At 38.5% G+C, this 16,904-nt stretch overlaps 1 protein-coding gene across 1 annotated transcript in view; it reads right to left on the bottom strand.

Annotated features, from left to right (window-relative positions):
• Positions 1 to 1,493: 1,493 nt before the first annotated feature.
• The window catches only part of wdr44 (WD repeat domain 44), a 30,981-nt gene continuing 15,570 nt past the window's right edge, over positions 1,494 to 16,904 (bottom strand). Inside the window, exons 4-20 of the mRNA XM_066714930.1 lie at positions 15,089 to 15,719; positions 14,219 to 14,349; positions 13,617 to 13,721; positions 13,203 to 13,339; positions 12,447 to 12,530; positions 10,911 to 11,017; positions 10,330 to 10,481; positions 9,450 to 9,588; positions 8,768 to 8,832; positions 7,262 to 7,378; positions 6,037 to 6,159; positions 5,472 to 5,663; positions 5,087 to 5,188; positions 4,608 to 4,723; positions 4,387 to 4,514; positions 4,031 to 4,165; positions 1,494 to 2,636 (exon numbers count right to left, since the gene is read on the bottom strand). Coding sequence (XP_066571027.1) covers positions 2,548 to 2,636; positions 4,031 to 4,165; positions 4,387 to 4,514; positions 4,608 to 4,723; positions 5,087 to 5,188; positions 5,472 to 5,663; positions 6,037 to 6,159; positions 7,262 to 7,378; positions 8,768 to 8,832; positions 9,450 to 9,588; positions 10,330 to 10,481; positions 10,911 to 11,017; positions 12,447 to 12,530; positions 13,203 to 13,339; positions 13,617 to 13,721; positions 14,219 to 14,349; positions 15,089 to 15,719 — 2,553 coding nt within the window. The 3' untranslated portion in view covers positions 1,494 to 2,547. The remainder of the gene's footprint in view (positions 2,637 to 4,030; positions 4,166 to 4,386; positions 4,515 to 4,607; positions 4,724 to 5,086; positions 5,189 to 5,471; positions 5,664 to 6,036; positions 6,160 to 7,261; positions 7,379 to 8,767; positions 8,833 to 9,449; positions 9,589 to 10,329; positions 10,482 to 10,910; positions 11,018 to 12,446; positions 12,531 to 13,202; positions 13,340 to 13,616; positions 13,722 to 14,218; positions 14,350 to 15,088; positions 15,720 to 16,904) is intronic.

Below are 16,904 nucleotides of genomic sequence, written 5' to 3' on the forward strand. Positions count from 1 at the left end.
GATTTCGGTAAAGGGGTGTTTCAACATTTCCCCAGGCAAACAGAGTACTTTTTTATTTTTTAACCCCCCCCCCACCCCCAAAGTGCATAACTACACATTGATGATCTGTCCTCTAGATTTTAAATAAAAATATATACAATATATTCAAATATGAAATATATATTATTAAAATACTAAAACACTCAATGGCATGCAATTATGACATATTATGTTACATTGCATATTAATGGGTGGACATACATATATCTATATATAGATCAGGGGTCTAAATTGCAACATAGTTTACACAAACATAACACCCAAGCAATAATAATTATACAGTACATTATACAGTACATAATATAAGAAAAACATGGCGACATAAATATTATCCATTAAAGTTTTGCTACTGAAATGTAATCTGCTCAAGTCCATGTTGTTGCTGGAATGAACGGGTTCCTAAGCAAAGTTTGTGTTGAGCTGACAGGTGTGTGTCTGATGAAATGCAGAGGGAGAGATAATGTGAGATAATGTATAATGTGACCTTATTGCTCAGAAGTCACTTTTTAGTTTGATTTATATTCATTATGTACAAACCGTAAGCACTGAGTCATCGCTTTTAATCTTAATATGAGCGCATACACATTGATGTGGGTAGACATTTTCAATCCTGTTGTAAAGCGTACACAGATGCGTTACCCCACCCCCTTAGCATATGTTTTGTACACTTGGGAAAATGTTGAAAATATTGAACCACCCCTAAAGTTATGGGGCATTTCACCCATTGCCTTTTCACACACTGCTGACTGGGATGGTTTAAAACTTGCTTTCCACAATTCTTAACTAATTGGCACAATGGTAAGTGTAATACATGGTAGGCCTACACCCAATTTTTAAATATTAAATAAACGGCTTACCCACAGACAAAAGGCAAAAACATTTTCGCAACAGTCATTGCTCATTTAGTACACGTCACTCGACATTTGGCACTGGCTGACTCTCGAAACCTGTGCAATCCTGTTTAGCAAATCTATCCCAAGCCTAATCCATTTCCTGTGGGGTGTGCATGTGCTGGTTTCCCCTGTCCGTCTCTAGATGGCAGCAGCAGCAGCGTCAAGAATTCATTTTTCTCAGGATGGCACATTTTCCCAGACTTCTCTACATGTCAATCCTATTTTAGATACTTGTGTGCTAATGGGATTATATCCTTACAAACTTTAAAATGGTTGAGGGTTGTTTACAGGTTAGTGTTAGTTAGTTAGTTTGCAGGAACTACACTGAAATGTATTAATTTAACATACAAACTAATACAATTTAAAGTCCTTACACACTAAATCATTTGTATTGCTATAAGGGAGTTTTTACATTTGATTATAAACTGTAGCAAAAGCTGGAAATCTATTTTGCCCTAATAAATATCAATTAAATATCCCCCAGTTATGCCCATTCCTTTATGAAACCCATATACATTTGAACAACTTCTTATAAAGTGTTTAAGAAAAACATTACAGCAATTGCTTTGGTGATCAGTTTTATTATTTTTTTGTACATTTTCGCTAAATTCAAACATCACTTACCATCGATAACAATTTCCAGGAATGGCGACCTAAAATTGTCATGTCATTGGCATTGAAACTATCAAGTATTTACAAGGGGTGCTCTTAGCTAAGCCGCAACCTAAAATAAAAGACCAAACCAGTTTCCTTTGCTCCTTAGTAATAATAATAATACATGATGATATAAAAAAAACCCAAATCTGAATGGTTTATTTTTACAGCAATTTTGAAATAAACACTGATACGATTACACAAATTACGCTTCTCTCTCCCTCACTGTTTTTTTTTTTTTAACCAATACAATTTAGCTGGTGCTAGTACGATTCATGAACACAACAGTGATCTCTCCTGGAAAGATTTGTATGCTTTAACAATAAGCGGAGACTGCATGTATTTAACTGATTAGCTTCGGCTACATTTGATTTATCAGCGTCAAAAATGTATACTGATCCAGGACTTTCTAACTGGAGCTTTTTGATTGAATTCTATGGATAATTGTTTGTTGTGGTGCTCGTTACAATGAACAACATTCAATCAGGGTCAGACTTTAAAGTGAATTTTCTTTGACAAATCCCATATATGATTGGCATTTACACACTTTGATCATGACAATTGCCCTCTCCAGCCAGTAGCCAAGATGGGCCAAGTGACACATCAGTTTTTCATCTTTCCATGCATGTATTCCAATCCTCATTCCTACACCTAAACACATCTATACATCTTCTGTCCTGTCGAGCGTCTTCTCTCATGTATTTGTGAGCGCCTGTTTCCTGAAAGTTCAATACGCGGATGTCATCGGTTTTGACAATGTTCCTCAACCCATTCTTCAGCAGCTCGTAGCGTTTCTCTTAATTTCTAAACTTGTAACACCTTTGTGTAATACTCCACGTGGTTTCTCCCATGGCAACTGTACATCTAGTTTCTTCACCGGGGAATAATGTGGAAAAGAGGACGTTGGTCTATGCCGGAGGGAGTGGGGGTGTGTGTGGTAGGGCTATCGGGCAGTTTGTGCTCAATGCTTTTTCCTGTTGACGAACACTTTTATTGCGCCAGTGAAATCAGCTGACAGGAGAACTTCAGTGTGATCGGTCTTCAGGGCACCTGAAATAAAAAGCATTGGAGCCTATTCAGAAGTCTGTCACACACAAAATCTTCTAAATTGTATTAAATCACTGTTTTGGGTTTTCTTAGTCTATCATGCCCTGCTAATGAAGTGGTCAGTCATAGATCCTTCTGGAAGCTGCTAAATACTAATGTGGGATTGATACGTCGCTAGGAAGCAACATGGGCGAAATGGCTTCCCCTTCTTTGTAACCTTTCAAATGCTCACGACCAAAATTGTTACTTTTAACCCACAATCATGTTTGTTTAGCACTTCATCCCAGAGCATCATCTAGCACTGATGGGAAGGGACTCGCTACATCAGACACGGAAGGGCAGTGCCAGGTAGCAATTGGCTGCCATTTTGCATGATCTCAGAAACAGGCCCAACATTTCCTCAATTGTAATAATCACTATTGTTAGTTGTCCCCACCCCCAAGCATGCACACACACTTAAAAAAATTTAGATTGTTTCTTCAGTATTGGATTTACACAGATTTTGAGGTAATGAGAACTGCAAGAAAGCAAAAGGCTCTCCCAAAAGATTTGAAAGAGCTGTAGATGACTCAGCAGTGGGCGAGTATGTGTGTTGAAATGCGTGAGTGGAATCTAACCGGAGAAAGTAAGGGAATGGTGTCTGAAGGCTAGCACTGGTTGGCACAGGCGATCTGCAGTTTGTGCAGAACTGACACAGCCGAAATAACAGGGCCTGTGAAGAGAATTACCGAGACACGGGCCCGCCTCCTTTGCACCGCAACACAAACGCTCTCTGGTTCTGTACAAATGTGGCACAAACACCTGATTTACTGCCAGCTGAGCTGGCTATTTATGAAAGCAAATGTAAAAACCTGAAGCTGTATGTGTGTATGCGATTCAATTCCTGTTTACTTATCTCAGCATAATGCCACTATTTGTCAGTATGATGAATGGCTTTTTGTTCCTTCATTTGACCATTTTCCAAATCTCTCTCAGGGAAAGAAACTCGGAAACCTTTTTATTTTTTCTCTCTTCAGTGTTATCTGAATGAAAATGAATTCAAATGTCACAGCACGAATATGGGATGTTAGATATTGCGCCACTAAATTATGAAATCGTTATGCTTCCATATCACAATGCTATGCACAGACTCCACACCAGAGAGTAAAACTACAGATATTAGATATTCCCCTTTGGTGACTGTAACTGGTCATTTTCTATGCACATAATTGATCAGTAAAGTCAGTCATTAAAGTTCTCAGTATGCATTTTTCATATCATAATGTGATGTAGTAATAATGTAATTAAATAGAGCGACAAACCAAACGAAAGCCCTTCAAATTTGCCATTCAATTATGGAGCACTCGGCAACACACAAGCACACTGCTAGAACTGGACCCATCAGGTATTTGTCATACCTGAAGGGATGTTTTCAGATTCAGTGGATTCTGGGCTTTTACATTCTCCCTCAGGTTTTTCGGAGGCAGCTTCTGGAGAAACTATTAAGCCTGGGTTTGGTGCAAAGATTGCAGATGTAACTACTGCATTGTGAGCTGTAGAACAGAAGAAAGAACATTAGAAACTAAGGCCTCCTTTTTTCAAAACAAATTGGTAAGTTTAACGTTTATGTGGTTACATCAGAAGACAATAGAGGGAAACAGAACAGTGGTAATAAGATTTCAAAGAGCATGTTATTATTTAAGTAGCTGGCAGTATTAAAGTGATGTTTCAGTGCTGCCTCTATTTGGTTTACAATGGTAACATCTTCCCTTACCTTTAATCCCCTCCCAGAAGTCATTGCGATCTCGCCGCACAGAGGTAAACTTGCTCAAATCATGGTATGTACTCCAAATGTAAACATATTTGTCTTCAGAGCCACTTATTATGAATGAGTAATCATGACTGAAAGAAAGAAGGAAAAGGATGATAGTTTTCTGGAGTCTGTTTAAATGTAGAAATCCAAACTCCTGCAAAGATCTGAAGAACATGTCTCACCTGAAGCTGGCTTTAATCTGGCTGCTGCTATTGACATAGCCCTTGTATTTCATAGACAGGGACAAATCCCTCAGGTCATAGAGACGGATTCTGGAGTCATTTGAGGTCACCAAAATCTGTGGGAGGAAGCAGGAAACGTACGACGTTGGTGTATGTGAGATACAATACATTCAATCTATGACCTATGATCAGTGAGGTTGGAAAAACAGTGTCTGCAACAAGTGCAAACGGCTTTCAATATTACTTTGAATGTCTGACTCATGGAGGATAAAAACAACTTACTGTGCTGTTCAGAATGCCAGTTGCATAAACAAAGAACAGCATTATTTTATGCGTTTCTCTTTTCACATATTAGCAATTTAATGATCTTTACAAATTAAACTATACTGCTGTGCTGGGGTTAATTCCAGTGAGGTTTGTAAATACAGGACTGGAAGTACACATGTATTGAGATCCAAAGGTACTAACTGTAATGATACCTTGTTCTCTCCAGGTAATGGTTCAATTCCAGTGATTTTTCTTCCCACTCTATTTCTGCCTCGCGTCGATCGCACATGAATCTGAGTATGGTACTTGAGGTGCTGCAAAACATAGACCACTTAATTAAATACAGAGCAGCAACATATAATAAAAAAGACAGTTTAGAAAAGGAGTTATCCAGCTTCCAGTACCATTTCGTTGTACTCTGGAGCAAGAAGAGATGATAGGACACCATTTTAGCATTTATTGTTACACGTTTTCTTATGAAAAGCAAGCAGCTGGATATGGATCTCTCTCTAATTAATAAAGATGATGATTGCTATTATATACCATCCAATGATTTTCATTTGGAACACGCAATGTGCAAATCACTGTCAGAATTACCTCTGTGTCATAGAAAATGCATCTCCCATCGTACGTTCCAATAACTGCGTACTTCCCGTTCTGACAGAAATTGGCCGCAGTGATCAGTCTGGTCTGGCCGTCCACCTCATTCCAGAGCGCCACCTTCTTGTCAGGGATATTCCACAGGCGGAGTTTCCCATCGAGAGACCCACTCAAAAAGTACCTGTCATCCTTTCAGAAAGAAAACATTGAAAAGCCTTTAAGGCAAGCTTCTCATACATTTGGAGGGCAATAAACCCTCTGCTATGCTTTTGTGCAGAACGTCCAGTTTGACACACAAACATGGGACAGTTAGGTCATAATATCTGGGTTTTATCTTGTTGGTCTTCCATTGCAACTACTCACAAGAACGGCACACAAAACTTGGACAGTATTAAAGACCACCTTGATTTTAATTTAGCAGAAAATCAAACCTTGTTGAACAGATCAGATAACACTTCTAAATCACTAAACCTTGGGAACCTTGTGTATATTACTTTTTCCTTCACATAACCAGTTACCGCTACAATCAGATTTCAGCCTACTGCAGAGATTAGATACTTACTCTTGGATGAAAAGCAATGGCAGTGACGAAGTCTATATGCTGAAAGCAGCATAAGCACTCTCTCCTCGATATGTGCCACAACCGGACTGTTTTGTCCATCGATGATGACAGCAAGAAATAGTTCTGGGAAATCCGTACAATTAAATCAGTCATTTGAGTCAAAATACATTGATTTATCATGAATGCTGTATAGAGAATTTGGAATGCATTGCAATAACATCTTTAGAACCCCCCTGTATTGGATACTGTATAAGACCTTTTCATTACAAACCTGCAGTTTCCTGGTGAAAACGAGAAACATTTAAGGATCGCTATACTGCTTTTCAACCACTCAAGAATCAGATATTTGTCACCAAGCAAAGTTTTCAGTTCTCAGCCAAAACAATTGCCTATTTTTTTTAATTATTATTGTTTTTAAGAAATGATCCTGTGGAGAGATGTTTCAAAAACATAAGTCCACAGTTAAGTCAGCTGTGAAAATAGCAGGGTATGTAGTATACAAATATCCACGACAATCTTACACTTGTCATAATTTTGCTGTATGGGTAAAAATAGACATACTGTAACAAGGCTGCAAAGTGAACTTTTGCTAGGAAGCACATTAACTGAAGAACAATTCCAGGATCAATATAACCCATTTCCTTCACTTGGGAAGCATTAACAGATCACAAAAAACACAGACAGTTCAGGCCTGCCAACACTTGTTTAAATCAGCTACTGTCCTTGTACTCAAAGATGCGAGTCAAAGACAAAGGCACTCTACTGCCATTCTGCACTTTACTAAGCATCATTTCAGAAGAGGCCATTTTATTGACCAGAATATGAACAGGGTTGTGGAAGCAAGGACAATTGCACCATGCCTATGTAGAAATGTATGCAATTTCACATTACCTGACCAATTACAGAGAAATGTGCAACATTTTGTGGCTATGCAACTTATTTCATCAGACCATTTGTTTTCACTACATGAGGACCTTGTTTTCATCTCTCTCTTATTGATAAAACAAACTACCGTTCATTAGGATACTACAGTTAACTCTTGCATTCTCTCCCTTCCTTAATAAATCACAGATACTGTTTAAGTACAGACAGCATGGGAGAAAGGATTCAGAATAAATTCCTCTGTAATGGAAATGAATTACTTGTCAGTTTTCAGACCTGCAGAGAAACATAACCCTGGTGATCAGTGAGAGATCAAGTGCCAGGCTTTGGGGAGACTTCTTACCTTCGACCAGGAGAGATCGAGCAGGTCTGCAGTGTGGCCCTTGTATTTGCAGAACGGGATCTGCCTGAAGGGAACGTTCTTGTCATCGAGGTCAGGGTCCTCGGGAGTGTTATTAACCTGGGTTGAAAAATAAATCCTAATTTAAAAAATGCTTTCCTGATTCTTCTGTAATATACCTGAGGACAAATAAAACTAAAAAAAGCATAGTAATGAAGCTGGTCCTTTGATGGCCCATTTTCTTAGACTATATTCCTTAAATGAAAGCCATTTGTCAATAGGTTAATAATTAAGCTCTGTGTTTTCAGCTTTTGATGCTGATGAGCCAACACTTTTTTCACTTGAGCTTTCATTTCTTAAAGATAGCAAACCCTTTTTAATGAAGCGAAAGCAGTTGGATTTACTTTTTTATCCTCCCATGATTCATGATGCAAAGAGTGAAGATCACATGTTTATCCCAAATTCAAGAAAAACTACTTGGAAATTATTATATTTTGCAGATTTTAAGATTTCTTATAAACACTTTCTCAGTTCTGGTTCTGGAGGCCCACCGTTCAGTAAGGATGATACTTCTTTACTGCTTTGGTCTTGGTAAACGATTGACCTTGGTTCAGTTCAGCAACTAATTAGTTAATTTACTTAATTAGAATCAGATGGAATCAGATGGAACAGCTAGAAGACCTTAAGGCCCTTCAGGACCAAATTTAGGAACACTGCTTCAATGAAACAATTTGAAATAACATATTACAAAGTATACTTGTATTAGATTTTTAATAGAAATATAAAATTGTTACATTTTCAAACAAACAAATACCTTGTACTAAGAGTTTACTATATGCTTCCAATAACAATAAATTCTTTGGTACATTTGTACATACTTTTACTAGTATGTTATTTGCACACAATTCATCAAATATTTAATAAGGACTAAGAGTATACTTAAATAATACATGACAGTATTTCCTGTAATTTTTTACCATCTATTATTTACAGCAAATTTGTATCTTAAAAATATTAACCCAGATATACTGTATTTAAAAAAAAAAAAGAAAACATCCAGAACATAACTGAATGTGCTATCAAAAGTATTTAGAATGTTACAACATGAATTACATGAATTCACTAATATAGCTTGTTTTCATTTATATGAATTCATTTTTTTTTTTTTAATGCGTTACATTATGCATCTGGGTACAGTTGTTCTCTGGATCACTTCATAAACAATGAAAACTTACACCACTTACTGAAGACACTTTTGCTTCTTCTAAATTTGACTGCAAAGTATAACACTGTGTGCAATGTAAGATGTACTATATGGTTATCATGCACTTCATAGTAGCAAAATGCATCAAATAATTAAAGCCACATTTACCCCACAAAATCTTGTTTAAAGTATTGTTTAACTAAAACTGGACTTATTTGTTCAGCTGTTCATTTCAAATATATATTTCATTTAAATGTAAAATGTTTTTGAAAGTTGTACAGTACATGGTTAGACAGAAAACTTACTCCAGTGTCTGTGTCAGATTTGGATGAATTTAAGCTTTCTTGAGAGGGTGAAGGAGACACACGGCCTAGGAGAAAGCAAAGTGTAAAATATTCTTATTGTAAATCTAGAGAAACTGAAAAAAATGTGTACATTTAAAATCTATACACAGCACTGTAAACAATATGAATTTGATGTAGTTCACTATTCACTGGGACAGAAAAGCAAAGAAATAATTAATACATTATGCAATGTCTAGAAAGACATATTGGTTTGCTGAACTGGTGTCCATTATAGCTTACATAATAATACTAAATAATTTGCCTAATTCATTTGGACAGCCATCAACACTATCATATATGATCTCTTCACTGACTAAAATCAATGTGTTTTTCTAAACAAGTAATTGGTCTTCTGAGCAACACCATAAAATATAACTTTTTTTTCTTTGCAGTTTGTACGTCAAGCAGAAACTAAAAGAAACTATCTATCAAAATGGTTTAAGGTGTAAATATTGGAGCATAACTGCTTCCCACGTGGCATTTTGGCAAGTCTGTTTCATGTTTTCAGAACATAAGTTGAATCTACTTTAGAACTTTGTGTCCTTTTATCTTTCTTTGATTTACTTTGGCAAGAACAGTTGATGATGCACTGGTTTTCCATTTACTAATTTGCTCATCAAATAACAGAATTTCACCAAGTTACCTTCTGTGTTGTACTTCATTCTCATGTTGTTGAAGTAGTCAAAGGCATTTTTCAGTACCCATATTCGTACGACATTGTCCTGACCAGCAGATGCAAGCAGTCTTCCACAGTGTGAAAATTTCATTGTCCATACAGCACCCTAGAAACACATGAATATAGTACTAATATAGCCCTAATACTTAACCAACACACTTAATCCTATGACACTTAAGTCCATTACTATTGACGTGATAATACAGGAGTGAATCAACTCTGCCAAGTTCTATGACAAACTCCAAGAACAGATCTTAAAGTTATTGTGAAAAACTTTTCCATTTAAAAGCCTCTTGAGCATAATATCTCATTCTTCTACAGAGTATTTGATACTGTACGTCCTGCGGGATAGAGTAGTGCATTACAGATGCCAAGTTCCTTCACAGAACACATTGCTCAAGCTTTCAGACAGATGCTATTAGACAGCTTTTAAGATGAACCTGCATTAGTGAAATGCATATTGAAACAAACACTTTTAAACCTAACTAGGCAACCATAAAACCAACAGAAAACAAATTAAAATACAAAGAACTGGAGTTTCAAGCATCCAATCTTTGAGTCTTCCCTATTTGTATTAATTAATTTAATCTGGCATTCACTTTCCTAGTTCAATAATCTGCGAATTGCATGCATGTCATAGTCAATTCAATTAATAATGTACCCATCACTTTCCAGGAATTTCCTTTCTAGCAGGTTGTTTTCACCAGTTAATAATACAGAGTGGCTTTGTTGTGTAGTTTCTTCAAAATGAGCTGTGGCTAAGAATGGAAAACTATTTTACAGATTAGACAGCACAGGAAAAAACTGTCAAAATCCCAACGATAATGCTTCACAAAGAGCTACTTACCATGTGCTCTCCACTTAAATCCTGGACTACTTTTATTTGGTCAAAGTCAAAGGGGCCCTTAAAGCCATGAGCTGCCTTGAATTTGACGGGCCGGGTGTAGGGCATGCCTTCATCATCACTGGAGGAAGGGTCGTCCTGGTCCGTGTGGAAAACTGTAACAAAGACACAATGTTCACACACAGCACTGACAACACGTCTCACTAGAACACACGTTCCTGTGAGAAATCGATGAAATATACAAACACTTTCGAGCATCGTTAAAGGCTTGTGTTTTAGTATCGTACAGGATTGCTCTCACAACTTCATGACTCTCTCATCCTTCCATTAACGTGCAATAAAACACAGGGCTCTACTTTCAATGCGTTGTGGGTCAGTATCAGGGAGGCACATTACAAACCACAGAACGCTGTGCAAAAAGATGGAAAACTACTTCAGTATGAATTCCATCTTGAAGAACACATTACAATAGCATATAGATAAAGGTATATATTAAAATGGAAGTACGTGCCTGATGGAAGTGAGCCCAATGTGAGTGTCAATAAACAGAAGGAGTATTAACATACGAAACAGGCTCACTCTACCTTCATCACGCACGCTCTTCACTTTATTGACGGCCCGCTCGCCATACTCTTCTGCCAGGTGTTTGGCCCTCTTCACAGACTTGCCCAAAAACTTCTTCAGCTGCGTACTACACGTCACATTAAGGTGAATGAGAAAAGTATAACTCCTTGGTAACCATTTCCAAAGAATACTCTAGATGTAAGCATAGCATTGACTGTGTGCACCTCCTCATACAAACATGTATAGCATACAGGCAGGCATAGTCAAGGGGGGGGGGGGAACGATTTGGCTATTGAGTGTCATGTTTTCTTCCTGTTTTCTTCCTTTCTTTGATTTTAAAATACATTTAAAAAAAACTGAAATCTCTACACAACACAGCACAACAGCAGCCACAGTGTAAGATTTAATTACAAAAAGCATTCAATGTTGTACTGCAATGGTGACATCGCTATTGAAGCATAGCATTGAAGTGTTATGACAGCAGGAAAAACATTTCCTACTAATGGTAATGTTAATCTGTCGTCATGCTGTCTTGTGCACTATATCAGTGACTGCTTTTGACATCTCAGAGTAAACGGCACACAACAAAGTCCTGTGTTTTCAGGAAGATTTAAGCAGATGTTTGTCTCATTGCTTCATTCTGGTCCATTCACTCAGAGAAAAATATATGCAATAGGAATATATATAATAGAAATAGTCAGAAGTATCTAGTAAACTACTCCCCCATCCACCCATTTAACACTAGCAGTACATTGCTCAATAAGAATACAGCAGAATGATTTCAATGGGCAATTCCTGTTGCCTCAATCATTCTGGTTTAAACTTCCAAGCAGACACCAGACATGTATATGCTGCCATGCTCAACAATAAGATAATTATCCAAATTATTATCAAAGTCATAGCAAGGAGATGATGAGTTGTTATACTAGAGAGTCATTTTATGGGTCTTTGTGGTAAATTTCTGGAATATTCCTGTATTCTTCTCCCCAAAGAAACCACGATGACGAGTCAAAGTGGATTCCTCTCCATCTCACAATACCCCATAGCAGCATGTAGCAGCTTATTTTCATTACCATAAAATGCCTGACATAAGAGCCTCCTTAACCATGCTAACAATATATGTTGATCTTTCTCACAACATGCTAGCCTGCCTTTAACAATCTGTTATCATAAAAGGTAGGTTAAAAAAATATGTCAAACATACCAATGATCTTACTAAGCATTGAGGAAATGTGACATATTTGGGCAAGGCAAGTCAAATACAGTGTTTCCATCATGCACACTAATTTGACTAGCTCTTGTTATCGAAGAATATTTTTTATTTAGCCAGTAGGCTCTTTGAAGATTAGTCCGTTCTTTCATTAATCGAGTAGCTGGATTAACAGCTGAAATGTTTTCACATATCAACCAGGCAAAAGGTAATGAAATTAATTAGCCAATAATACTGGGCCTTATCCATAATTCTTTAATTACAAAGACTTCTTTCAACTTGACAATCTACCAACATCTACTTTTAGCCCAAGTTTTTTATAATAATTGTAACTTCGGGTACTTACGTTTTCTGTTTAAGTTTTCCACCGTCAGTGTCAGCTAAGTGGGCCTGTGATTTATCTTCATCATCTGACTGGGCAGCATCGTTACTGTGAAGGAAAATAGACTGTGTTACCAGCCCAATTGAATTCTCATAAGAAAACAGTGAGATTTCTCCATGGTGCATCAGCAATCCGTGAAACATGTGAAAGACCAGATGACACCAAAAAAGTATAGAACACAAAGTCTAAAACAAGAGGCTTGATTTTTGGCACATTCCTCTTCAGAGATTCGATTCAACTGCAGTTAAAAACAGTCTTGTGGTTACAGCTTCACCTCCCTACTGGGCCTGTCAATAGAAACTATTTGATTTGCACTATAATGGTATGGCTGGCACTGTAGGCACAAGTGAGTGAAGCCACCCTGGTAAAGTAGTTCTGTTCTTTATGTACTATCCAAACACATTAACATCTTGCAGAGAAACGCCTCTTGTATCATTTGGATAAAACTTTAATTCTGGTGTGGTTTTAATATATAGCTTTCCTGTTAAAAGTGATCTTATTATGAATTATATTTTTCCACATCACGTTGTCTGTGTCCAAAAAAAATGCATTATTCTTTAAAAGAATTGTATTTAATCTACAGAAAATATACTGTGGGAACCGTGTAGGCATCCTCTGACAGTCCAAGAACCATCTCCCTTTCATTACGACAATGCCAGCATTGTACAGAAGCAAGTGAAGCAGTCTTAACACACTAGAAAAAGCCTCAGGATGCCTTACGTGACATATTCTTTGGTTCTTCTCATGATGTGCAGTGTGAGGGGGTTGATGCCGGTTGGCAGCTTCTCCTCTGCTAAACTAAGTGGGATTTCCTCTCCAGTGTCCAAGTTTTTGATCATCACACTTGCCAAAATTTCCTAAAAGAAATATGCACGAAAGTCTGAAAAGCAGCCTAACAATAATACATATGAATAGTTTTTAGTAACCTTTCGTTTTTATTTTACCAACCCAAGATGTCAGCAACAACAACGAGCGTTGAGCGAATGTTAGGTTCAGATCCCTCCTCTTATAAAAACTGCTTGAAAAAGCAAGTGAAGAGCAACACAATCTTTAAACTCTATGGTACCATATGAATTAGAAGAATATGTTTATACCTTGCACTTTAAAAACTGCAAAATGAGATAGCAGTAGTACCTCGTCTGTAAGCTCTCGCCCGGAATTGGACCGCGGTCGCTGTGGTCCCGGTGTTTCACTTCCACTTGAGGCAGATGTCTGTCCATCTGCAGCCTTTCCATTTTCCTAAAACAATTGGAAATATTTCTCTTGAACTTTTTGTTTGTACCATGAAAATAACTAAGGAAAATATAAATTGCAAGATTACCAACAACAAATACTGATATAGCCTAGTCCCTTTCATCACAACCTAGAATCCCTAAGTGATTCGTAGAAAAGCATCAGCTGAACCAGCAATTATTCATGACCGATCAATACTGAGCTGCAGGGCATGAAAATATATATAGCACAAAACCTGCAGGACTGTGCCACTGATGCTAATGTTTCTAGTCCTGTGTCTGATATCAGCTCTCAACCAGCTGTCATGAATCATTGTTACTCGGAAGCCAATTCTTCACAATGATGACTTCCATTTGCATTCAGAAAATATAAATCATGTGAAATGACAACACAAACAACTATGAAAATGTTTCCGGTATAAACATAGACATGCAGCATAGACAGGGAGCATCAGAGACTCTGGAGGGCTCTGTAATGTGAAAGAGATGTAGAGTCTCACTGACCTGAGCTGTAACCACCTTATCTCCACTGGTGGCGCTGGCTAAGTCCAAAGAGTGCTGCAACTCCTTGGTGATCGATTCAATTGCAGTGTTTGGAGACACTAGACCACTGGGTTCAGCCATGTCAGCAGCAACTAGTTATGAGAAGGAACAAGAAAACAGAAAACGAATTAACAAAGACTTGTGAAAACTTCAATTAAAACTTCAGCTAAAAAACAAACCATGAAGAAAAATGATTGCCCTATGACAGACAACATAAGGACAAAAGCTTTAATCTAAATTGTTAAGAAACATTATGTTTAATAGCAAGGAAAACATATAATGATGACAAATTACACAAAATAAACAGCAGCTTAAAAGTAAAAGCTTTTTTTTTTTAAATAAAGTGTAATATGTAAATGTAAAACCATAAAGAGATTTTTAGCTGACCTAAATATATTTTTCCAAATCCTTTTACATGTAAATGGATGTGTGTAGGCTGTGGACAAGTATCTGTAGCCAGGGATAAGCACCTGTGTGTGGGAGTGAGTGTTTGTGAGCTGGGTTTTAAAAGCATCTATGAAGGATATGTCCAACAGGAAATTATTTACAGTGAATAATCAGGTGAATTTTTTTTTTTTTTTTATATCAACCAATGTCCCCCTCCAACATTATGCACAGATGAGTGGATAAATAATTTTAACTATAAATATATTATATAGCTTTTCACAAGATTAGTATTGTCAGCTTTTATTCAGCATCTCATTTTACTGATAGTGGTATTCATCATGCACAGGCTGCTGTAAAATAATTGAAGTGGATCTTTATCTGATGGATGAACTGTCAGAAGTCTGTTCAATTCAGTAAAAGTAAGCCGTAGAGCAACAGGCTTACCTTCCAGCCCTGATGGCCGCAGTGTCTCTGGTCCCAGGTCGCTCTTCTTCTTGCGTGGCGGAGGGGCGGGGCGGGCAGGTGGCGGGGGCCGGGGTGGGGGGCCACCAGCGGGAGGGGGAGGTCGCACAGGTGGGGGTTTCTTGGTGCTCGCCACTATATCGGGCTCCTGTGTGAACTGCCTTGGGGGCTTGGCAGGAGCGGAGGAGTCTTGTTCTGCCAGTTCATCTGCCGTGGGCACTTGCTCTAAAATGTCTGCCTTCTGATGCTCTCGGACCTCCTCTGTGCCGCTCTCCTGTGCCACTGGGCTGGTCTTCTCCTCCATGATGGCGCTGGTGATATCTGGGGGCTTAACAGCCGGCAATGAAGGTTCAGGACAGGAGGTTTGAGGGACATCCCGGCTGACACCATCCTGAAGCTGCTGCCCGGTCCCCTTGCTCTGCTCTACAGCCTCCTCACCACTCTTGCTTGGTAACTGCTCTGGGGCGGCCAATTCAGGAGCTCGGCTCGGCAGTTCTGCCCCGCCGTCTGAAGGGTCTGTGCTCTCATCCTCTGGTTGCTGCCGATCAGCAGTCAGCAGGGGCTCCACAGTGACGCTCTCCTTCTGGCTTTCCTCAATGATGCTGTCGATAATCTGGCAGGGGAAACAGAATAACACATTAATGAAATATTTCAATAAGGTATTGGACTATGGAGGGCTTAAGTTTATATACAATAAATAAGTATTATGTGGATTTAAATAATTTAAAAGCAAACCACCACTACCCACAGATTTGCACTAGGATAGAATAATTTGGGTAGAATTATTACTGGAAAATAATAGTTTTTGGAAAATATTTGTTCTTGGCAGTTGCAAACAATAATAAATTATACAGTGAGGGAAAAAAGTATTTGATCCCCTGCTGATTTTGTACGTTTGCCCACTGACAAAGAAATGATCAGTCTATAATTTAATGGTAGGTGTATTTTAACAGTGAGAGACAGAATAACAACAAAAAAATCCAGAAAAACACAAAAAAGTTATGTTAATGAGGGAAATAAGTATTTGACCCCTTCGACTTAGTACTTGGTGGCAAAACCCTTGTTGGCAATCACAGAGGTCAGACGTTTCTTGTAGTTGGCCACCAGGTTTGCACACATCTCAGGAGGGATTTTGTCCCACTCCTCTTTGCAGATCCTCTCCAAGTCATTAAAGTTTCGAGGCTGACGTTTGGCAACTCGAACCTTCAGCTCCCTCCACAGATTTTCTATGGGATTAAGGTCTGGAGACTGGCTAGGCCACTCCAGGACCTTAATGTGCTTCTTCTTGAGCCACTCCTTTGTTGCCTTGGCTGTGTGTTTTGGGTCATTGTCATGCTGGAATACCCATCCACGACCCATTTTCAATGCCCTGGCTGAGGGAAGGAGGTTCTCACCCAAGATTTGACGGTACATGGCCCCGTCCATCGTCCCTTTGATGCGGTGCAGTTGTCCTGTCCCCTTAGCAGAAAAACACCCCCAAAGCATAATGTTTCCACCTCCATGTTTGATGGTGGGGATGATGTTCTTGGGGTCATTCCTCCTCCTTCAAACACGGCGAGTTGAGTTGATGCCAAAGAGCTCGATTTTGGTCTCATCTGACCACAACACTTTCACCCAGTTCTCCTCTGAATCATTCAGATGTTCATTGGCAAACTTCAGACGGGCCTGTACATGTGCTTTCTTGAGCAGGGGGACCTTGCGGGCGCTGCAGGATTTCAGTCCTTCATGGCGTAGTGTGTTACCAATTGTTTTCTTGGTGACTGTGGTCCCAGCTACCTTGAGATCATTAACAAGATCC

The sequence above is a fragment of the Amia ocellicauda genome, chromosome 10 (assembly GCF_036373705.1).
Source record: "Amia ocellicauda isolate fAmiCal2 chromosome 10, fAmiCal2.hap1, whole genome shotgun sequence".
NCBI classification, from domain to species: Eukaryota; Metazoa; Chordata; class Actinopteri; order Amiiformes; family Amiidae; genus Amia; species Amia ocellicauda.